The sequence below is a fragment of the Gilbertella persicaria genome, assembly GCF_025201335.1.
Source record: "Gilbertella persicaria strain CBS 190.32 chromosome Unknown B0P05scaffold_1, whole genome shotgun sequence".
Lineage (NCBI taxonomy): Eukaryota > Fungi > Mucoromycota > Mucoromycetes > Mucorales > Choanephoraceae > Gilbertella > Gilbertella persicaria.
In genome coordinates, this window is record NW_026251962.1 from 252,172 (window position 1) to 273,316 (window position 21,145).

The 21,145-nt window shown below is 36.7% G+C and overlaps 11 protein-coding genes across 11 annotated transcripts; 9 read left to right on the forward strand and 2 right to left on the reverse strand.

Moving 5' to 3' along the window:
• Positions 1 to 324: 324 nt before the first annotated feature.
• On the forward strand, positions 325 to 1,394 carry B0P05DRAFT_460800 (uncharacterized protein; the record flags this gene model as incomplete). The annotated part of the gene is made up of 3 exons (XM_051574032.1): positions 325 to 939; positions 1,007 to 1,232; positions 1,285 to 1,394. The coding sequence occupies 3 exons, from the start codon at positions 325 to 327 to the stop codon at positions 1,392 to 1,394; spliced, it is 951 nt and encodes a 316-aa protein (XP_051439642.1).
• A 3,012-nt stretch (positions 1,395 to 4,406) lies between these two features.
• B0P05DRAFT_455437 (uncharacterized protein) lies at positions 4,407 to 4,622 on the forward strand (the record flags this gene model as incomplete). Its single annotated transcript, XM_051573936.1, has 1 exon — positions 4,407 to 4,622. A coding segment is annotated over one exon (216 nt), but the record flags the coding sequence as incomplete, so codon positions are not given.
• Positions 4,623 to 5,353: 731 nt separating this feature from the next.
• On the forward strand, positions 5,354 to 5,545 carry B0P05DRAFT_454462 (uncharacterized protein; the record flags this gene model as incomplete). The annotated part of the gene is made up of 1 exon (XM_051573923.1): positions 5,354 to 5,545. A coding segment is annotated over one exon (192 nt), but the record flags the coding sequence as incomplete, so codon positions are not given.
• Positions 5,546 to 6,387: 842 nt separating this feature from the next.
• Positions 6,388 to 7,498, forward strand: B0P05DRAFT_520916 (anticodon-binding protein). Its single transcript, XM_051575817.1, has 4 exons — positions 6,388 to 6,553; positions 6,598 to 6,928; positions 6,976 to 7,058; positions 7,102 to 7,498. The coding sequence occupies exons 1-4, from the start codon at positions 6,401 to 6,403 to the stop codon at positions 7,441 to 7,443; spliced, it is 909 nt and encodes a 302-aa protein (XP_051439645.1). The 5' UTR covers positions 6,388 to 6,400; the 3' UTR covers positions 7,444 to 7,498.
• A 160-nt stretch (positions 7,499 to 7,658) lies between these two features.
• On the forward strand, positions 7,659 to 8,915 carry B0P05DRAFT_567594 (cell differentiation protein rcd1; the record flags this gene model as incomplete). Its single annotated transcript, XM_051581145.1, has 6 exons — positions 7,659 to 7,977; positions 8,025 to 8,180; positions 8,241 to 8,347; positions 8,398 to 8,541; positions 8,586 to 8,728; positions 8,780 to 8,915. 6 exons carry the CDS (start codon positions 7,659 to 7,661, stop codon positions 8,913 to 8,915), a joined length of 1,005 nt encoding a protein of 334 aa, XP_051439646.1.
• Positions 8,916 to 11,037: 2,122 nt separating this feature from the next.
• B0P05DRAFT_501676 (Cys/Met metabolism PLP-dependent enzyme-domain-containing protein) lies at positions 11,038 to 12,389 on the forward strand. Its single transcript, XM_051575458.1, has 2 exons — positions 11,038 to 11,201; positions 11,248 to 12,389. Exons 1-2 carry the CDS (start codon positions 11,076 to 11,078, stop codon positions 12,271 to 12,273), a joined length of 1,152 nt encoding a protein of 383 aa, XP_051439647.1. The 5' UTR covers positions 11,038 to 11,075; the 3' UTR covers positions 12,274 to 12,389.
• An 84-nt stretch (positions 12,390 to 12,473) lies between these two features.
• On the reverse strand, positions 12,474 to 14,330 carry B0P05DRAFT_460434 (uncharacterized protein; the record flags this gene model as incomplete). The annotated part of the gene is made up of 9 exons (XM_051574007.1): positions 12,474 to 12,511; positions 12,554 to 12,645; positions 12,694 to 12,832; positions 12,920 to 13,129; positions 13,274 to 13,427; positions 13,477 to 13,575; positions 13,623 to 13,824; positions 13,868 to 14,058; positions 14,103 to 14,330. The coding sequence occupies 9 exons, from the start codon at positions 14,328 to 14,330 to the stop codon at positions 12,474 to 12,476; spliced, it is 1,353 nt and encodes a 450-aa protein (XP_051439648.1).
• A 682-nt stretch (positions 14,331 to 15,012) lies between these two features.
• On the forward strand, positions 15,013 to 16,535 carry B0P05DRAFT_520926 (uncharacterized protein). The gene has a single exon (XM_051575818.1). The coding sequence runs from the start codon at positions 15,044 to 15,046 to the stop codon at positions 16,463 to 16,465; it is 1,422 nt and encodes a 473-aa protein (XP_051439649.1). The 5' UTR covers positions 15,013 to 15,043; the 3' UTR covers positions 16,466 to 16,535.
• Positions 16,536 to 16,573: 38 nt separating this feature from the next.
• Positions 16,574 to 19,224, forward strand: B0P05DRAFT_582571 (uncharacterized protein; the record flags this gene model as incomplete). The annotated part of the gene is made up of 11 exons (XM_051582183.1): positions 16,574 to 16,615; positions 16,685 to 16,691; positions 16,754 to 16,764; positions 16,808 to 16,899; positions 16,946 to 17,028; positions 17,083 to 17,089; positions 17,137 to 17,398; positions 17,447 to 17,705; positions 17,747 to 18,153; positions 18,203 to 18,925; positions 18,967 to 19,224. 11 exons carry the CDS (start codon positions 16,574 to 16,576, stop codon positions 19,222 to 19,224), a joined length of 2,151 nt encoding a protein of 716 aa, XP_051439650.1.
• Positions 19,225 to 19,247: 23 nt separating this feature from the next.
• B0P05DRAFT_520933 (60S ribosomal protein) lies at positions 19,248 to 19,903 on the reverse strand. Its single transcript, XM_051575819.1, has 3 exons — positions 19,826 to 19,903; positions 19,648 to 19,777; positions 19,248 to 19,523 (listed from the first exon to the last, which is right to left on the reverse strand). Exons 2-3 carry the CDS (start codon positions 19,772 to 19,774, stop codon positions 19,324 to 19,326), a joined length of 327 nt encoding a protein of 108 aa, XP_051439651.1. The 5' UTR covers positions 19,775 to 19,777; positions 19,826 to 19,903; the 3' UTR covers positions 19,248 to 19,323.
• A 23-nt stretch (positions 19,904 to 19,926) lies between these two features.
• B0P05DRAFT_3348 (elongation factor TS-domain-containing protein) lies at positions 19,927 to 21,143 on the forward strand. The gene is made up of 2 exons (XM_051573564.1): positions 19,927 to 20,346; positions 20,393 to 21,143. The coding sequence occupies exons 1-2, from the start codon at positions 20,026 to 20,028 to the stop codon at positions 21,098 to 21,100; spliced, it is 1,029 nt and encodes a 342-aa protein (XP_051439652.1). The 5' UTR covers positions 19,927 to 20,025; the 3' UTR covers positions 21,101 to 21,143.
• Positions 21,144 to 21,145: the final 2 nt, after the last annotated feature.

The window sequence follows — 21,145 nt, forward strand, 5'->3', positions numbered from 1 at the left end:
TACCACGCAACGACTCAACAAGTTCTTTAACCATTTGACACAAATTGCACCTACATTTTGGAAAATTTGGTTTACTTTGGGTGTTGCTGCTGCTGCTTTATCCATGGCTATCGGTATAATGGTCATCGTATTTGCAGCAGGGAAAATTCTTGCAAGTCTAAGTCACATCTTTTCCTCTCAACCTACATCCAATCTTTCTAAAAGAAGTTTAGATGCAGACGGTAGTCAAGACGAACAGGTCTTTTTACCTATGGTAATGTATAGCTCCTATTTTAGCTGTTTGTGCTAAATAAGCATGGATAGATACCCGGTGTTACTTTACCAATGTCACATATTGGTTATTACCTATTAGCTTTGACTGTATGTGGTTTACTTCATGAAGCAGGCCATGCAATTGCCTCTTATAGTCAAGGGATTCCCATTCAAAGTTCAGGCATGTTTGTTATGTACCTTTATCCAGGTGCATTTGTCAATATCTCAGATCAATCCTTACAGACGTTGAGTCCTTTTAAGCAATTGAAAATCATGTGTGCAGGTGTTTGGCATAACTTGGTACTATATGGTTTTACTTTCTTGGCTCTCTCTGGTGGACTTAAACTATGCTTACTGATATTAGGATGGCAGTCTCTAGAAGGACTGGGAGGCGTGAGTGTAGTACAAGTACGTGGTAATTCACCTTTGGCGCCTCATTTGCTTCCTTCTACTGTGATATACCAATTAGACGATTTTCCGTTAACAAACAATATAGAGGATTGGAATGCGCACTTGTTTGTTGAAGATGGTAGACATCAAATCAACAAAGGATTTTGTGTTGCAAAAGAATTGTTTTCAGAAGAACAGTCGATTGATTGTTGCCAAATAAGTGATACATATCCTTTTGGTCAATCAACAAACGCTTCCATTTCTTGCTTTGAATCATTTCCTAAGACAGGACAAAAGGTAATGCGTGTTCTTTTTCTCTCTCATTTATGATGCTTATCCAATTTTATTGCAACAGACAGTCCAGAGTTGTTTACCAACACTCTCTGTATTGTCATCAACAAATACTGAGCGTTGTAACATGAATTTAGACTGTTCTGGTGATATGAATTGTGTGGTACCTTACACGCCATCTGCTACAGGCCAAGTAGTACGAATATATGCACGCTTTCCAAGCTGGATAGATATTGGTGAAGAAAATAATGAAAAGATCTTTATCTTTGAAGGTGAATTGGTTGATATTTGGGAAAGTGGTATGTATACAATATAAAAGGAAGGGAGATTTTTTTTAATTTATATTTGCAGTCAAAGTGAGCTTATTAATTCCTCGTTATTGGATCTTGCCTTCTTCTTTACCGCATGTATTGGAGCTGTTATTGAGGTACGAGGAAAGAAAACAACTAGTTGATTTATGATTATGCTAGATATATTTCTTCTTTTACACTTGCTCTGGCCATGTTGAACATTTTGCCTGCTTTCAAATTAGATGGTGAATTTGCTCTGGAGCAGTTCCTGATATTGTGGTTACAACCCAAAGATTCAAGTCAGGTGACAACACGTTCAAATGAGACATATCACTTTGTGCGTAAAATCCATCAATCAATCATTCAATGTACTTCTGTTGTTGTTGGATTTGTGATAGTAGGCAGTATCTTTACTGGTTTAGTCTTTTCGAAGATTTAGTATACGCTTTTCGCCCAAAAAAAAAAAAAAAAAAAAAAAAAAAAAAGAATTAAACTAGTGTAGTGTATTTTAGAAAAAGGATATCTTATGTAACGAACAAGGAACGACTTGCCTTTCAAAGCATCCTGCACACACAAAATGGCTGAGCCTTCTTATTCAATTTCGCTCAATCGAGTTTAGCCGAAGGATCGTTCACAATGACACATTCTGTTTTTTTTCAATTTTAGGCCTTTTCAAGCTGCCTCCCCAAGTTCGAGGAGATGCTGTCTAAGGCAATGGTGACACTAAATCAGTTTCATTAATGGAGGGGGTTTTAGGAAGACGAAAAGGCTTTCTTGAATTTTGAGGAGGGTATAAAAAGAAGTACCAAGCTTATCATTGCGGTGCTCAGTGTGCTAGGAATTGATTTCAGATTAAAAAACCTTGCTATTGCTTGCTCATCTATCTTGTTCGTTGTCATTAAATGTTATTTAATAATGAGCAATAGACCTTGAGTGGCTTCCAGTCCTAAAATTTTGCCTTTGAGGTAGAATTGTTCTGATTTCAAACATATTATAGCTACAAATATAATTACATGTTAGACTTGCATCTTTGTACATATACATTTATACCTCCATAAATTTGATAGTCAATAAAATAATGTAGTAGCAAGAGAAAGTCATCAGAGCTCGGTGTATACATATGCATTGATGATTGGTGTTTTTCTCGAGACTACATACGATTGATTTCATTAAATCATGCAAATGACAATGTACCTTTTGAGCTGGATATATTCTTAGTTACGGAAAATTCAGTAACCCAACTGGAATTGTGAGCATAAGGCAATTTGTACCATATCGAATATATATCAAAGGCCAGCTGTTATATATCGTGCATCATAAAGCTAGAACAAGTTTTCCAATATTTTGACATTTTCTATAAGCAAACATTGCCTTTCTTTGATTTCGTATGCTCAAGCAAAACTTCAAAATATCATGCACTTGAATAGCAATATATCCTTCTATAGTACTAAAGTAGAAAATAAATCTACCTTAAAATATCTACCTTTTTCTCAAGTAAACTGTTTATTGACAATCAAATTGTAAAGGCTGTTTGCAAGATTCTTTAAACGTGACTTTATAAGCGACTGTTTTGAAAACGATTGTTTAACGAGAAGAAGAAAGAAAAACTAACTCTTACTTTTGCATCAGTAGGTAGAAGAAAGTTTATTAAAAAGCAGAATTGGATCTGTATAGTAAAGAAAATGAAGCGCGATGATAATAAGGGGGGAGGGCTCAAAGAGTTTTGCTTTTCTTTAATTGTATGTACTATCTTGTGAATCAAGCTTTTGATAAGCAGGATTTTTAATATAAGGTAGTAATTGAATACCTCTCATATTATCTTTTTATTACATTCATACTACTACCAACCAATACCAAGCTGTGATTGATGCCAAAGGCTGTACCACCGAGCATTGGTTTTTTTCTACTTATATTGTCTTAAAATAAACATCTTAACAAATCATTCATAAACAACTGAATGCATTTAAGTATCATCTTGACATATTAAAGGGCTCTTGGATTAGGACACCTTTATTGCTAAATTCGAATGATAAAAAACTGAGCTAGTTTTTATTTTGAGTCAGTGCATAAGAGGTGAAATAATCTCGAGTGCCCTCCTCCCTCGTACATACATTTTGAGATTTGTTTATAGCTTCGTGTTTGTGATTTTGTTACAATTATACAAATTTAGTGTTGTCCTCTTAAGGTCTGATATCCGATATTGAACCCCACAATGAAAGCAATTCCAAATCTTTTTCCCGATGCATTAAGATCAAGCTTTTGCTGAGAACTGCATAAAGACGCAGTTTTTTTCTTTTGATTTTGATATAGTGGCAAAAGTTGTAGATCTTTGATTTTTGAGTCTATTGATATAAAAAAAAAATAGCGTTTTTGCTTTCAAAATATGAAGCAACTGTGCAGACATGTTTACGAGGTTTTTCACTCGTATCTTATCATTTTTATAGTACAATTGGCAAGCAAACACATTCGCCAAAAACTATAGCCTCTGAAGCGCAATCTGAGTATTCAAGCTTGTCAATAGCTCTATTTTTCGCCATGTAGTGTCAAAAAGAAGTTCAGAAGTTTTCAGAATGACGATTTTCATGAATAGTACCCTATGGTCGAAAGGCATATTTTGGTCAATTTTTACAAGTCGCTTTTTTTAAGTTCAAATCATCTCCAAAGGTATCTCATATGTTAGAAAACATAATTTGAGGTGTTTGGAGTATCCATGCGTGTATAATTACCCATTATAATCCTGTTTATTTTTCTGTTCTTTTAATGGATTATTGGTTAAAATAATGCACCAAGAGGATGTACACATATCTTAACAAAAAATGGTACAGTTCTGTTTGTATGGATTAATAAAAGTATGACTTCTTACTATGAAAAGAACTAATCTTTTATACAGTGCTTCCACTGCTATTTGGACACTTTTTTGAAATCATTGGTCGGAAGTTAAAGACCAATTGGTCATTTTTGTGAGCTTTTATTTGGTCGTTATTGAGACGTTTTATTATTATTTTACTTTTACAGTGAGCCAGAACATGAACAATCTCTTTTTCTATGAAGACGTTACTGGTAGCGTTTTTGACGAGCAAGGTCAGGAAGCACCGAGTTACGTCGAGGATAAATCATTTCGCTTGAAAAAATTGACAGATCTTCGAAAACCAAGAAGTTCAGGTTGAAACAAGATCTCTAGCCGACACTGAGATGAAAGAGGCTGAGCCTAAGAAGGAAAGAGATCTGCAATATAACGTTTATATGTTCGAAGATCGCAAGCGTTATTTTTATTTCTTAAAGGAAAGACTCATGAAACCAAAGCAAGCAGCCATAGCAGCCAATGTCAATTACGACACTGCTCGCAAGTGGAAACAAACATATGAGGATTATCCTGAGAGAAATATCCCAGTTAAAAAAACCAATAAAACCATTTATAGAATAGTCAGCCAGCTAAATGAAGCCCATAAGTCTCATTTAATCAATTTTTTGACGAAGATTCTACGGCAACAATTCAGGACGCTGTAGAGGACTTGATTACGAAGTTTGCGGACTTGGATATAAAAAAGTCAAGGGTAGTCGATTTTATAAAGGGGGAGTGGAACCTTAGTATTAAGATTGTAAGTCGACATCCTGTTGCCAGAAACAAAGAGGAAAACCTTCAGAAACGAGTAGATTGGGTTGAAAGGTGGGTTCAAAATGGTATGGACTATCTCAAGAACTGTATATTTGTTGATGAGTCCGGATTTGATATCAACATGTGTCGTAGTCGAGGCTGGTCACCACACGGTTCAAAGTCAGTCACTGAGACTCCGTCGACAAAAGCTACTTCGCATAGTGTTCTTGGTGCAATTTCGGCAATCGGTGTTGTGAATATGAAGCTAAGAGAGTCTGGAAATTTGAAGAGAAGGAAAGTAATGGGAGCTACAAAAAGAAAGGGACCTGAAGATCAATTGCCTGTACCCAAGGGTACTACAAGTGAACATTATCTTCAGTTCATTAGTGATACCATGGATATCATGGATGAGTTTTCAGAAGTGAAAGATTGCTTTATCATTATGGATAATGCTTCAATTCATGTCCCTGAAATAATCAATCCAATAATCATGCAGCGAGGCTACATCCCAGTATACCTTCCACCCTACTCGCCGGAATTAAATCCAATCGAACAATTCTGGTCCATCATAAAAGCTAAAGTAAGACGAACCAAGCTTAGTAATATAGAAACTCTTGCTTCTAGAATAACTGAGGCTAGTGAAGCTGTACCAATTGTTCACCTTGAAAACATTATTCAGCATTTAGTAAATCAATTTGAAAGGTGTCAAAATAAAATGCCCTTATAACTTTTAGAAAATTAATTTGTGGACTGTTGTTTTAACTAAAAGAATAATACCAACTTTATTTGTTTGTTAATAAGTTTGTAACTAATGATTGAAAATTATAATTAAAACTAACCAAGTGATGCTGGTAATAAAAGTGATAATTATAAAAGTAGTCTTGAGGTTGTATGTGTGTTTTTTAGAAGTTTTAGAGAAAAATGGGGAGAAATGAAAGTGAATGAAAGAGTTGTAATTAAGAATTACACTCTTGGTTACACGTAAATTTATATAATGACAAAATAATGAATCTCAAAATAAAGGTGCAGATTGCAAAAGTTCAATATTCAGGTCATCACAAATCAAAATGACCAATTGGTTTTTAACTTCCGACCAATGACTTTAAAAAGTGTCCAAATAGCAGTGGAAGCACTGTATTATATTTTTCACCTAATTAAAGTCGTCTTTTCTTGTTGTTGTGTGTCTTTTTTGAACCATTTTTTCCCTTTTTAACTATGGCGCATGTTGATACCTATAGCTCTCTTTATCGAACGATCTATGAGAAGTCTCGGCAGCAATCGAAATGCTTTATCATGCAGCTATGTGAAAAGAGAATACTAGGTAATATCTCACTATTCGCATTATCTCAAATCAAAACACTAGACATGTGCGGATCACAAAATAGCTGTATTCACACTATCTTGACGACAAATTAGGGCTTTTGACGTTTGCCCATAGTGGAAGCAATCCACAAAATGTCCCTGAGTATCACCTATCAACCCTTTTTGAGAGAAGATGACTGCTATTGTGACTGATTTTTTTGGCTTACTTCTTGTCACTTGTTGAGAAAAAAAAAAAACTATCTCTTAAACTCTAGCCAAAATGAAAGAACCTGTCAGTCGTCCTTCTGAACTCAAAAACAAACACAAAAGAGAAAACTTGTATCAAAAACAAAAACTCGAAAAACAAAAAGCAAAAGCTGCTAAAAGAAAAGAAAGAGCGAAAGCTGAAGAAAAAGATCCAGAGTTAAAAAAGGTAAATGAGGTCTCTTCCAGACGGATCGACTCACTCTCAAATAGAAACGTTTAGAGGAAAATGTGCCCAAGACATTGGATAATACAAGAGAAGTAGACGAAACCATGGTGGAGCAAGACGACGAAGTGGCTCAGGATGAGGCCATGGATGAATTAGCCAGCTATTTTTCAGGAAAGACACCTAAAGTGCTCATCACTTCAAGTAAAAATGCTTCCTCCAACTGTTATGATTTCTGTGCCGAATTAGTGTCTATGTTTCCTAATGCACAATTTGGCAAACGTGGACCCAAGCATGAATTAAGACATGTAATAAAAACTGCAACCGAGAAAGAGTTTACTGATTTGCTTATTGTGAATGAAGACCGCAAAGTGCCTAGTAAGTATCTAGTGTATGAAAGATCAGGGATACTTAACTGCCATTAGATGCCATTACTTTAATACATTTACCTGAAGGCCCTTCTGCTTATTTCAAACTTACGAGTTTTACACCAGCTAAAGCCATTTCTGTAAGCTATTTCTATGATTTGATAGACAACTAATCTCGTATAGAATCATGGCCGAGTTACTGCTCATAATCCCGAATTGATTTTAAATAACTTCAACACTAGATTGGGCCATACAGTTGGCCGTATGTTCCAAGCACTTTTGCCTCAAGTACCTGAATTCCAAGGTAGACAAGTCATTACTTTTCATAACCAACGCGATTTTATCTTTGTACGTCGCCATCGTTATGTATTCAAAGATACAGAAAAAGTTGGCTTGCAGGAATTGGGGCCTAAATTTACCTTAAAACTTCGTTGGTTGCAGAAGGGCATTTATAAGCGTGATGGTGAATATGAATGGATCTTCAAGCCAGAGATGGAAACCAGTCGTAAACGCTTCTTTTTGTAAATATTTTTATCACTGTTTTTGAAAAATAAACACTAAATCCCGTGGCAGAAAACAATTTTTTTAAATCATCTTTTTCTTATATATATATATATATATCTGTATTTCGTATGCACCCAAACTCCCATCTTCATCAATATTTACAACAATCCTCTTTAGCAGGAGGAGCCAATCCTCTTACTGCTGCTACACTTCAGCCAGGTGGCCCCAACAATAATATGAACGCGTTGTCTCAGCACTTTCCAGCCATGAATCGGAATGCTGGTACTAATGGGGATCCTTTTGTCTATGCTCAAATGATGAACAATGCTGCTGCTGTCTCACAAGCTATGCCAATGTCTAATGCTTTTGCTATGCAGGCACAACAACCACAACTTCCTCAACCAGAACAAAAACTACAACAATTAGATGAAGAAAAGATTTATGGACTTGTATTGGACTTGCTCAATCCTTCTTCGAGAGAACAAGCTTTGTTAGACCTAAGTAAAAAGAGAGAACAATATGAAGATTTAGCACTTGTTTTATGGTATTCTTATGGTATGTGTAAATTAGACTCATGATGGTTTGCTTATTATGTATTCTAGGCGTCATTCCAGTCTTGCTTCAGGAAATCATTACGGTCTATCCTTTATTGACACCCCCTACTTTAAGCGGAGGAGCCTCTAATCGAGTCTGTAATGCACTTGCTCTTCTTCAATGTGTTGCCAATCATAATGAAACCAGAAGCTTATTTCTTCAAGGTAATTCAAAATGCAAAAAAAAAAAAAAAAAAAAAACTATGTTGTTAATATCCATCTTAGCTCATATTCCTCTTTATTTGTACCCATTCTTGAATACAACTAGCAAGACCCGTCCTTTTGAATATCTAAGATTAACAAGTTTGGGTGTCATTGGTGCTTTGGTTAAGGTAAGAGTGAATCATGACTAGTATGAAACTCATCCATGTATGCGTCTTAGAATGATAATCCTGAAGTCATTAGCTTTTTATTATCTACTGAAATTATTCCTCTCTGTCTTCGTATTATGGAAACAGGCAGCGAACTCTCAAAGACAGTAGCCATCTTTGTAGTTCAAAAAATCCTTTTAGACGAGACAGGCTTGGTAAAGTTATACAGCACTATACACATGGGCTAACATTATATTAGTATTATATCTGTCAAACATATGAACGCTTTTATGCAGTTGCTACAGTATTGCATAATATGGTCAACCAATTAGTTGAGAATCAAGCCATGCGCTTGCTTAAGCATGTTATTCGTTGTTATTTACGCCTATCTGAAAACCCAAGGTAAAAAGAAACAAAGTTGAGATTGTTTAATTAAGTTTATATCTATAATAGGGCACGTGAAGCGTTGCGTCAATGTCTCCCTGAACCACTTCGTGATTCTACTTTCCACCAAGCCTTAAAAGATGATATTGCTACAAAACGTTGTCTTGGTCAATTATTACTCAACTTGTCTGACGGCATTAACTAATCTTTTTCTATATATACAATTTAAACAGCAAACCATTCTATTTAATTCCCCCCTTTTTTTCTTTATTTTAGGCTGGCCAATCCTAATCTTTTGAATGTAGATGTACTTTATTAAAAAAAAAGCCCACTTCTTCTCTTTCTTTTTTCATTTATTCCCCCCCCCTCCCCCTTTATAAAAAATGAAAAATAAAGAGATTTACAAAAAAAAAAAGCATTCTTCATGCACACTTGTTGCGGAAGTTAGAAATGCTTTACTCCTGTTTGAGCATCATAGCCAATCAGATCGAAAATAAATTGGCTCATTAGACTATATCGATATACAAACAATGGCCATTGTAATGTACGGTTACTAATTATGGAACTTTCTAGTATTTCACAAATATATAACGTTAAATTGAAGGTTTCTTAAAACTGAACTGCGGAACAAAGGATTATTAAGCATTTTCTGTTGCCTCCAATAAAGTTCCCTGAACAAGAGGAAAAAGGAAGACGATGATGTTTCTGCTACTGCTAATACTTGCTTCTTATTTTATTGTAGCTCATCTGCCTCAGCTAGTATGTCTCTTATTTAGAACTCTACTGATCAGTGGAGCCTGAGATAAGAATATACATAAACTAACTTTCCTTATAACTCATTTTTGAATAAGATGGATAAGCATAATAATAAACCATCATTTCTGTCTTCTAGTTCCCTTCTTTCGAGTTTCTTATGTTTGAGTATCCATAAAAGAACATATCGATGCATAAATATAGCAAGTTTTGAAAAAGTCAAAAAATCGTCAATTTGCCCTTATGATACTCTTACGAAATCTTCAGTTTCACTATTTTGCGATTTGTGAGCGACAGAGACATTATAGACATAACATGCCTTGGTACGAATTATTTCTCTAGGTTTATGAAATACACTCAAAGTGTTAGATCTGCAAAAGTAGCATAAAAAGTGTACGTTACGGCTAAAAAACAGAAGAATACGTTTTTGAAGGATAGCTCACTATCTTGATATTCAGCATGCTATGTTTCCTAGACCATTAAATGCTTCTCATCTATATCTACCAACTTTGCTAATACACTTTTCTCATAGCTCTTCGTTTTTAGACACTTTTAGCCCATCATTTCTCTTGAATTTCTAAATTCCCTTGTTTTTGGATTTTTATTTTTCGATATGAATATACCAACTCAAACTCAGATTTTTTCTAGAGGACACCCTACTTACACCAAGCTTCAGAGGATTGTTATTTGACAATACCATCCAATCCTATCTGAATATCAATTCCATTTTAAGTGAGCCTAAGCTATACTAGTCCTTATTTGTAATGCTACCACTGCAGCGTTACCGACGGAAGAATTCTTCCGCTGAATACAGGAAATCTTCTATCAAATGTGGAAAAATTACGCACTTGTTCATGGCAGCGTCTTTACCATGAAGAAGATTTTTAAACAAGATCATTAAGAAAAGAAAAGTAGTTTTTTAAAAATTAAACGCATTAGAACCCAATATAATAAACGTGTCAAGTTCACCAATTTCTAAAGAAATTTCTCAAAAGCATTTATTTATCAACAAATCATTTACTTGACAATAATGGGTGATTTTTCATTCTGTTATTGTTAACATTGTCTTTTGATAACAGTAAACATTTTTTGTATTTCTCTCAGAAATGAAAATATTCTCATTGACTTTCTGTTTATCAAACAAACAAGAGAAAACAATGAAAAGGTACCGTACGACAAAAGGAACTGCATTAACCGCCAGTATCATTCTTATGACCGATACGTATTTTTTTTCGTAACCGACAATGTCAACTAGCCGGACTGTACAGAATGTTAGAAGTATTGTCCTGGGTCAATGAGTAACACAAATAAACGAAACTTTCCCAGGGTCATTTTAAAGTTCAAAAAATATAATTTAGGAACCTGGATTCTATCAAAAAGAGACAAGTTGTATTCTTTTGGAAATTATGAATAAAAACAAACTCTTCTAGGTAGAGTGGCTTGTTTCAAACTTGTTCTTTCTTTTGCTTACCAATCCAAAAACAAATAGAATGTCGTGCTTCGGAAAGCAAATTGTTGTGCTCTACCCGTCACAAAAAATGTTTTCTTTATAAACCTGTACATTCCTCTTCTTTTTTTTTTTTGCTCTTTTGTTCTCTTGTTTACAGTCAAGATGTCTTTCGGATTTGGTACTCGTGCTGTTCATGCTGCTCAACGCCCTGACCCCACTACTGGCGCTGTGATCCCCGCTCTTTCACTCTCAACTACCTACAAGCAATCTGCTGCTGGTGTTCATACTGTAAGTTTTATTTAAACACTAGAAAAATATATTTATCCATCTACAGGGTTTTGAATATTCTCGTTCTGGTAATCCTAACCGTAATAACTTTGAAGAGGCCATTGCCAATCTTGAAGGTGCCAAGTACGGTCTTGCATTTGCCTCTGGTTCTGCTACTACTGCTACCATTGTCAACTCTTTGGCTCAAGGTTCTCACTTGATCTCTGTCAACGATGTTTACGGTGGTACCTACCGTTACTTCACCAAGGTCGCTGTTAACTTGGGCATTGAAACTACCTTTGTCAACTTGAGTGATCCTGCCAACATTGAGTCCCATTTCAAGCCCAACACCAAGTTGGTCTGGCTCGAAACCCCCACTAACCCTACCCTTCGTATCATTGATATCCAAGCCATCGCTGAACGTGCCCATGCTCATGGTGCTCTCTTAGTTGTCGATAACACCTTCATGTCTCCATACTTCCAAAACCCCATCAGTTTGGGTGCTGACATTGTTGTTCACTCTGTTACTAAATACATCAACGGCCACTCTGATGTTGTGATGGGTGTTGCTGTCACCAACAATGAAGAATGGTACAGCAAGTTGGCATTCATGCAAAACTCTTTGGGTGCTGTTCCTTCTGCCTTTGACTGTTTCATGGCTCGTCGTGGTCTCATGACACTCGAAATCCGTATGCAAAGACACGCTGAAAATGCTCAAGCTGTTGCTGAATATTTGGAAACCAATGAACATGTTGAAGAAGTCATTTACCCCGGTTTGCCTTCTCACCCTAACCACGAATTGGCCAAGAAGCAACAGAGAGGTTTTGGTGGTATGATTTCTTTCCGTATGAAAGGTAATTTAGATAATGTGAACAAGTTGTTGGGCAACCTTGAACACATCACTTTGGCTGAATCTTTGGGTGGTGTTGAAAGTCTTGTTGAAGTACCTGCTATCATGACACATGGTTCTGTTAGCCCTGAAGACCGTGCTGCTTTAGGTATCACTGATACTTTGGTTCGTGTCTCTATTGGTATTGAAAACAAGCAAGATTTGATTGCTGATCTCAAGCAAGCTTTGGAAAAGGCCTATTAGATCCTTCCGCTTTTTTTCTATGTATAATTCGCTTGTATCATACAACCCTGTCATCATTTAGATTCCATTTTGGAAACCATACACTATATAATCATCTATTCATCTTAAATAAACCCCTTCTTTTATTGAGTTTATAAATTGACAATTTTATCTCTATCGAAAAAAAAAAAGTTAATCATGTTTCTTTAGAGTGTATCAACTTACCTGTATTCAGCAACATTATCAAATGTCAAGATAACTATAGAGAATGAGTATATACAAACAAGCCAAATTATTTTACCTAAATCTCGTTTAGTAAGAGGCTTCTTGGTCAAGGGACAAATATTTTTTTTGCCTTCCCAGTTATTCAAGCATCGAAGCCAGCTATCGTAGCTAAAAAGATACAATTTAACAAGTAATTTCGTCAAGATGTTCATTTACCCCATAACATGTCCATATTTTGATATAGCAGGTTTTTCTACTTGTTCCAGCGTAATAGGATCTATAAATCCAGGCAATGGACACAAAGGATCTACTTCATCTTCTTCTCCTTCTTCTTGATCCTCGTAGTCGTCTTCTTCTTTCCAAGAGACGGTGGTTCCAAGCAATTGTTCTGCATAGCCTGATTCAATCGCATTGGCTGTAGGGCGTCTTTGTCGTTTGCTACGTCGTTTTTCATCATGATCCGTCTTGGCACGAGTCGTAAACATGCCAGAATAATCATCATCATAATCATCACTGGTATCGTCGTCTGTCTTGACCACACGTCGACGCCTTCTAACACCAGTAGTTGGTTTAGCAGCAGTAGAAAGAGTAGTAGCAGTAGTAGCAGCAGCAGCAGAAGTAGAGCCATTAGCAAGCGATGTTTGTCTGCGCCCTTTGACTTGTTCTGATGATACGGGTGGTGATGGTTTTGTGGTTGCTGATTTTTGTTTTGATGTAGAGCTTTCAGCGATTATTGTACTAGAAGAACTTTCTGCCTCTATTTCTACCTCCATACTCTCCTTCTTCTTTTTCGAACTAGCGAGTTTGCAATGGGTACGGAATGTTTTTTTGACTTGTCCATCAGAGCTTTTCTTTTCAAATAAAAAGTGTGCTTTTCCCTTTTCATCAAGTACATAATTAGGGTCAGAAATTTGATGGGTTTCAATCAAGAGTCTATAGTAATTGGAACACTATAGAACAATATGAATATGATGGATTATGCACACACATACAATTTACCTGATATCCAACACGACCAGGTATTTTTATAGAGAAGATGCCCCATTGACCATTAGCTCCTACTTCAGCCAGTCTTTTATGGAACAGTTTCTTTTCTTCCTAAAGAATAAAGTTGAGCAAAGACAAATACAAGTCTTTTTCTTTACCTCACTCCATTGACCTCGGCGTTGAATTTCTCCTGGTGCATTGAAACGATAATAATAACTGTTTGGGTTTTGCTCAATCATCTGATAAGCTCTAATTCGAGCTTCAGACCATCCTTCAAAGGCTTTTTCAGGATCTACTTCATTATTGTTTAGTTTTTCCAATGCTTCATCCAACCCGAGTCGTTCATAAGTGCGGTATCGTCTAACAAGAAAGATGAGATTAGGGCTATGGACATTAAGCTTACTTTTTAGCATCTTCATTGATTGTCTTTTTTAGTGTTTCTTTTCTCTTTTTGAGTAATTGTTGATAAGCTACACGCTGCTCTGTGCTCATAACAGGCGCATAGCTGGATTCTTCATCTGCATATTTTAATGCAATCTTCTTGCGAATACCATGCAAATAACCCTGCTTTGTCAAGTTATAAATCACTTCATCCTACCAAAAAAGAGTTATAATGTATATCAACAAGACTAACATACTTCATCTTGATGACAATCCTCAAGCAGTTCAGTGATTTCTTCATCTGTCACATAATCAAACACAGTTCGTATCTTGTTTGATTTACGGACTTTTTCTCGATATTCATAAGCAGCAAATTGACGCTGTTGAAGTGCAACACGCTGAGCGATAATTTCACGCTCTTCTTCAGTTACTTCCTCATTAAAAAAGTTCTTTTTTCTGACGACTTCAATGTTTTTACTTGTCATACGCGTTAGATGAATGATCATAAAAAAAGCAAATACCTTTCAAGTAAACTTTTTTTCAGCAACTCAAACCCTTCTTCTTCTTCCAACTTGACTGTTTGAGGGGCTGGTGTATTGTATAAACTTTCCTATAGATAAGGTGTGAATGATAACATATAAAGAGCAGTAACATACCAATGTAGCAGAAGCTACTTGAACGATATCTGGTATGGGAACATGACGCCAAACTGTCACTGGTAAACCTCCTTGTTTTTTATCAAGGTCTATTAAGGAGTGATAGGGTTTATAAACTCTGTTTTATGCTATTTAAGCGCGTTTACAAGATACATTACTTGCTACTTCTTTAAAGAAACTGGATTTGAGAAGCACTGATTTTGTGTCCGATTCAGATTCAGGCATTTTGGTACTGCTACCAATAGTGGATACAACCATAAAAGAAAAGAAAAAAGAGAAAACAAAGTTTTGTATTTCTCTTTCTCTTTTTTTTTTATTTGTTTGTAACACACTTCAAACAAGTGGCTTCCTCATTTGTAAAATTAAAAAGAAGGGATTAAATAAAGGGGACTTTTTCATATAAAAGCACATACACAGATGGAATGCAATAAATGTCAAAATTAGGATAAACATCCATGTATAAATAAACTGTGCTTCTGTTTAATTGAATTCTATTTCACTCTCTTTTTCTCTCTCTCTCCTTTCCATTCCTTTTTATTATTATGCTTTGTAACACACAAGATGCGCAGGACGCACCTCAAAAGAAAAAGTCATTCATTCATCCTCACGATCCTTACGTAGAACAAGAATATGAAGCACTCATTCGAGCATGGAAAAATCAACTTATTGAACATACGCCTTCTTCTCATAACAACGATTACATTCGATTTGCCTGGTTGCGACTCATGGATCATTATCTCGATCAACAATGGCTAGACTCTAAGCAAATGCTTCAGTGTGCACAAGCATGGAGTGCTCGTGATTCGCTTAGCCTGACAGAAGCAGTACACACAATGAACATCTTGAGCCTTAAATTGATGCAGCGATCTTTGAATGCACGTCAGGAAATGTTACAGGCTTTAGGCGATCCTGGCTTCATGGTGAGTTTTGGTATGCCTTCGAATGAACGGTTCTCTCTGTCTGGTACAGAAGAAGATGAAGATGAAGATGAAGAAGTACATGCTCCCTTGTTAATGAAACATCAAATGCATTCTACCGCTGAACAAGACCAAGATGAAGCCATTGTGACTACCCCCATTGTTCCTGAATCCACAGTAGAGAACGAAACATTGAGAGCTCGTCGTATGACCTTGTTACTTGAACAGCCTTTGCATTTGTCTGCTACCAGAAGATCCCGTATTGGCTCCTCTAGCTCAACTCCTGATATGCCCACTAGTCAGAAAGAGATGGTTCACAGGTTGAATAGAAAATATGAAAGCTATTATCAACAATTATATCATTCAACACCCCATCTTTGGAAAGGAGACAATCAACAACAAGAATTCTCTGATGCAAGTAGTGTTTTTACTTCTGTTCATAGTGAAACAAGTTCTCCTATTTTGCCCAGTGGTGCTCAATGGAAGAGTTGGTTCTTAGGTAATGATACACGTCCACCACCCCCTTTGGCACCCTCTTTATCATCTCCGCCTATTGTTGTTGTTTCAAGAGACAAGCAAGAAGAAGAAGAGCAGCCTACTGTTTTTGCGAATGAAAAAGTGCAGACAGATGATTCTTTTGCTAACATGTACTCTCGCGAATCAAAAAAGGTATCCAAGCAACCTTTTTTGATGGCACGAAGTGAATCAAGCATTACAGCTTTTCGACCTATCAGTAATAACCTGGCTCCTCGTTGTCAACCTTTCTCAAACTATTATTCTTCCAGCAACAACAGTGTACCTGAGGCATCCTATAGTACCAGCGCCATTCAAAACGATAAGATAAAGATCACGAAAAGTAAGTCCTTTCCTAGTAAACCTACTTTTACTTCTAAAATCCCTACTCGTTCCTCACCACCACCACTCCCTCCTCATAAGGATCAACCACAACGTAATCACTTTATTGTTCGTGTCAGAAAGAAGGTCTCCTTGTCAAAGTTATTTAACAGCAAAAAGCCTTCTTCTTCTAGTTCTAGTTCTTCTCGTTAATAATAAACTCGTATTTATGCTCTTCTTTTCATCAATGCAAGGTATTGATTGGCTAGGCCTTTTATTTCTTGTGAATAAAGTTTTTTTTTTTTTTTTTTCTTCTTCTTTATGACTAATAGACTTATTAACGAGAAAAGTCCTTACTTATTGGTAATATACACAAAAAAAGCTTTTAGCTATTCGACTCACTTTTTTTTTGTCTTCTTCACTTGTCATTAGCAACACGGTAATAGTTTTTCTTTTTTCTAGTAAGCGATGTTAACTTGTTTTTTTTGGACTGTTTATTAGCTCATAATCCCGTAAGTATAAAATTATGCATTCCATTTATTGACAGCCGAGTAGATTGACTGGTATCCATGGGGACAAGAAGCCTTCGACAAATCAAAAGCCGAGAATAAACCTATCTTTTTGAGTGTAGGTTATAGTACATGCCAGTAAGTCTTATGAACGTTATGTTTATTTCTTATGTATTCCTTGTAGTTGGTGCCATGTTATGGAGCATGAATCGTTTGAGAATCGAGAAATAGCCGAGATTATGAATACATATTTTGTCAGCATCAAAGGTAAGTCAGAGAATTACGTAAGCCATTCGTCTAACACCTTCCCCTCCCCCCTAGTGGACAGGTAAAAAAAACATGGAATGAAACAATCGTTCTAAAATAAGACATTAGAGAAGAGAATCCAGGAGTAGATAAGCTATACATGACTTATATTCAATTGACTTCTGGAGGAGGTGGATGGCCTATGTCTGTCTTTTTGACACCTGAACTTAATCCATTTTTCGGTGGAACCTATTTCCCTCCTCAAGATCAATTTGGTAAGCCTGGATTCAAGACACTCTTAAAGCGTATTGCACAACTTTGGAATGCAAACCCTGATAAAGTCATTGCAAGTGGAAAGAATGTGACTGAACAATTGAGATCTTATATTCAAGTAAGCATACATAGCAGATCCTAGATGTTTATTTATGTTATGTCGTAGGCAAAACCTGCAGAATCAAGTGATGAATTGGATCCAAATGAAATTGCTGCAGAAACATATCACCACTTTGAGAACTCATTTGATGCTGTTCATGGTGGATTTGGTTCAGCCCCTAAATTCCCTACACCTGTTCAACTTCAATTCTTGATTGACTATTACATGTACAACCGTCAACATGTTGCAAGAGCCAATGATGCACAAAAGGCATTGGATATGGCTTTATTTACACTAAAGAAGATTGCTAGTGGTGGTATTCATGGTAAGTAAACTTATGTTTGTTACCAAACTAACATAAGGCAGACCATGTAGGTAGTGGATTTCATCGTTACAGTACAGACAAAATATGGCATGTACCTCACTTTGAAAAAATGCTATATGATCAAGCCCAACTGTTATCGCTGTATTCTTCTGCATATCAAATCACAGGTGAACCTTTATTTGCCAATGTGACCAAGGACATTATTCAGTATGTTTCTCGTGATTTGCAGCATAATCAAGGTGGATTTTATTCTGCTGAAGATGCTGATTCATTGCCTACACAAAATGCTTCCAAAAAATTGGAAGGCGCATTTTGTGTTTGGGAAATGTCTGAATTACAAGAGGTGTTAGGATTAGAGAAATCACGTATCTTTGGTGTTCATTATAGCTGTAAAGAAGAAGGCAATGTAGATCCTGCTCAAGATCCTCATCAAGAATTGGTGCATAAGGTAACAAAGAAAAAAAAGAAGAGAACAATATGTTGATCTATCGATATAGAATGTATTGACTGAAAGAGGATCAGTAGAAGATACTGCAAAGATTACTGGTATGACACCCAGTGAAGTCGCTCATATCTTGAAAGAAGGCCAAACTAAACTTTGGGAATATCGATCCAAAGTACGCCCTAAACCACACCGTGATGAGAAAATCATCACCTCTTGGAACGGTTTAATGATTACTGGTCTTGTTCATGCGTATGAAGCCTTGGAAGGAGAACATATTCTCCAATTGGCTGTGTCTGCCGCTAATTTCATCTACAATCATCTCTACCAGCCCTCCAATCATATCTTATTTAGAAGCTATTGTGGAAGCACTTCTGACATTGAAGGATTTATTGACGACTATAGCTATCTTGTTCAGGCTTTATTGGATTTATATGAAGTTACATTTGATGAGAAATGGCTTGAATGGGCATTCACTCTTCAACAAAAGCAAAATGAATTATTTTATGATTCAGAAGAAGGCGGTTATTTCAATGTAGCTATTTCAGACAAACATCTCTTGCTTAGAATGAAAGAAGAACAAGACGGTGCTGAACCTTCAGCCAATGCAGTCTCTTTAAGAAATTTGGTCCGTCTCGCTTCACTTTTACAAGTATCGGAATACAACACAAAGGCAAAAGAGACTGCTAATGCATTTAAATTGTCTTTGACTAAATTCCCTTTCGCCATACCTGCGTTAGTAGCCTCTTTTATGTTGGCCACCAATGGTCTTAAAGAGGTAAATAAAAAAAAGATACCATCATATAACTTACTGTATAGATTGTCTTGGCTGGTGGCACGTCAAACGATCATCTCAAGCTATTTCAAAAGATTGTTTCTCGTGTATTTATGCCCAACAAATTGGTTGCTTTTGCTCAACCCAATGGTTTTCTTACCAGCAGAAATGCCATTATTCAAGAAATAGCCTCCAAAAATACAACCAGTGAACCAGCAGCTTATATTTGTGAGAACTTTGCTTGCGGTCTACCCATTCACGACCCTGAACAACTCAAAAAAGCAATGTCTAATGGACATTAAAATAAAATAAAATAAAAAAAAACTTTGTATGTGATCAAGTAAATCTAGTCTTCTTTATTATTTAAAAAAGAAAGAGATACATTGTTAAAAAAATTAGACTTATTGGGCAGTCAAGATATCAGAGTCACCAGCATCAGTGATGGAGAGGACACTGGTACGGAAGAGCTTACCACAAGCGGTACCAAGGTCGATGTTGTTACCGTTGTAGTGGTGAACACCAGTCTTGGACAACATGGCGTAGTATTCAATCTCGGACTTGCGGAGAGGAGGGCAGTTACCAGCAATGATGACCAACTTGGCTATAAAGAAAAGATTAGCAAAACGGTTCGGGGGAACATTCTCTGCCCAAAAAGAGGGGACAAGAAGACTACATTGTGGGCTCCTGCCCCCCGATAGAAAACAGATGTAGTCTAGATAACTTACCCTTTCCTTGACGAATGGTCTTCAAAGTAGTCTTGTAGCCGAGAGTGTACTTACCAGACTTGGTAACAAGTTGGAGACGAGAGTTGATGGATTCGGCGTTCTTCTTAGACTTGACAGTAGGGGCCATTTTCTAAATAGATATCAGTCATACTGCTTTACCATAAAAAAGGGTACTTACAGAGATCAAAGTATAGACGAAAGAGAAAGAGTAAAAGCAAATAGAACGATGGCGCTCAACAAATACTCAAAAAAAAAATTTCATCTTCTAAGCCACTTTTTCGAGGTGCGAAACAAAGTCCATCTCTTTGCTGGCTTTCAAAAGAGAAGGCAGCCTTTTGACGTTGCCCCTGTTCTCTCTCTCTTCCTCATTTTATCCTAATGAACAAGGTCGGTGTGATTCGCAACCTTTCACAAGGGTTTTCTCGATGCTACTCTACTGAGGTGAAGCCCAGCATGAAGCTACTCAAGGAACTTCGTAAAGAAACCGAAGTTTCCATGTCAAAAGCTAAAGAAGCTCTTGTCAAAACCAATAACGACTATGCAAAGGCTCTAGCTTGGTTATCGGAAGATGCTGCTGTCTCTGGTGCCAAGAAGGCTCAAAAGGTTGCTGGAAGAACTGCTGGTGAAGGTTTAATTACTACTGCTTCTGTTCAAGTTCCTGTATCCAATGGTTTCAAGAGCAAGAGTACTATTATCGAAGTAAGTTCCTTACATGATCTATGCAGTAGTATTAATAGCTTATTAGCTTAACTGTGAAACAGACTTTGTATCTAGAAATGATGTGTTTAAGAACCTTGCATCTAGAATTGCTGCCACTTCGTTATTGATGCATGAAAGTTCTGTCAAAGGTCGTTTTATCGAAACCATCGCTATTGACAATCTCCTTAATGCACCACTCATGCCTCATCCCAGTGAAACAGAATTAAACGCACTCGATGCTGGAAAGACAGTTCAAGAAACAATCGTAGAGACGATTGGTAAATTGGGTGAAAACATTTCTTTGCGTCGTGCTGCTATTGTTGCTGAAGGTGTCTCTGCTTGTTATATTCACGGTGGTGATGCTGCTAGCGGTAAGATGGGTGGTATTGCTGTCCTTCAACCCAAAAAGGTTGCTTTATCTGAATTAGATGAAGAGGCTGCTAATACACTCTCCAAGACAGCTAGACAAATTGCTCGCCAAGTAGTTGGTTTCAACCCTACCTATCTCAATTCTGAAGATGTACCTGAAGCTGAACGACAATCCCAATCTAACATGCAAGAATTTGAAGAAACACACGTACTCAACAAGCAAAGATATTTGTTGAAGCCTGATCTCACAATAGCCGAATATGTGGAACAAACAGCCAATGGTGCTGAAGTTGTTGACTTTATTCGTTGGGAAGTTGGAGAAGGTATTGAGAAGAAGGAGAATGATTTTGCTGATGAAGTGCTTAATGCTGCTCGTGGCAATTAACGATAGCAGCATTGCTTCTTTGTATTTAATTGTATCATAAATAGA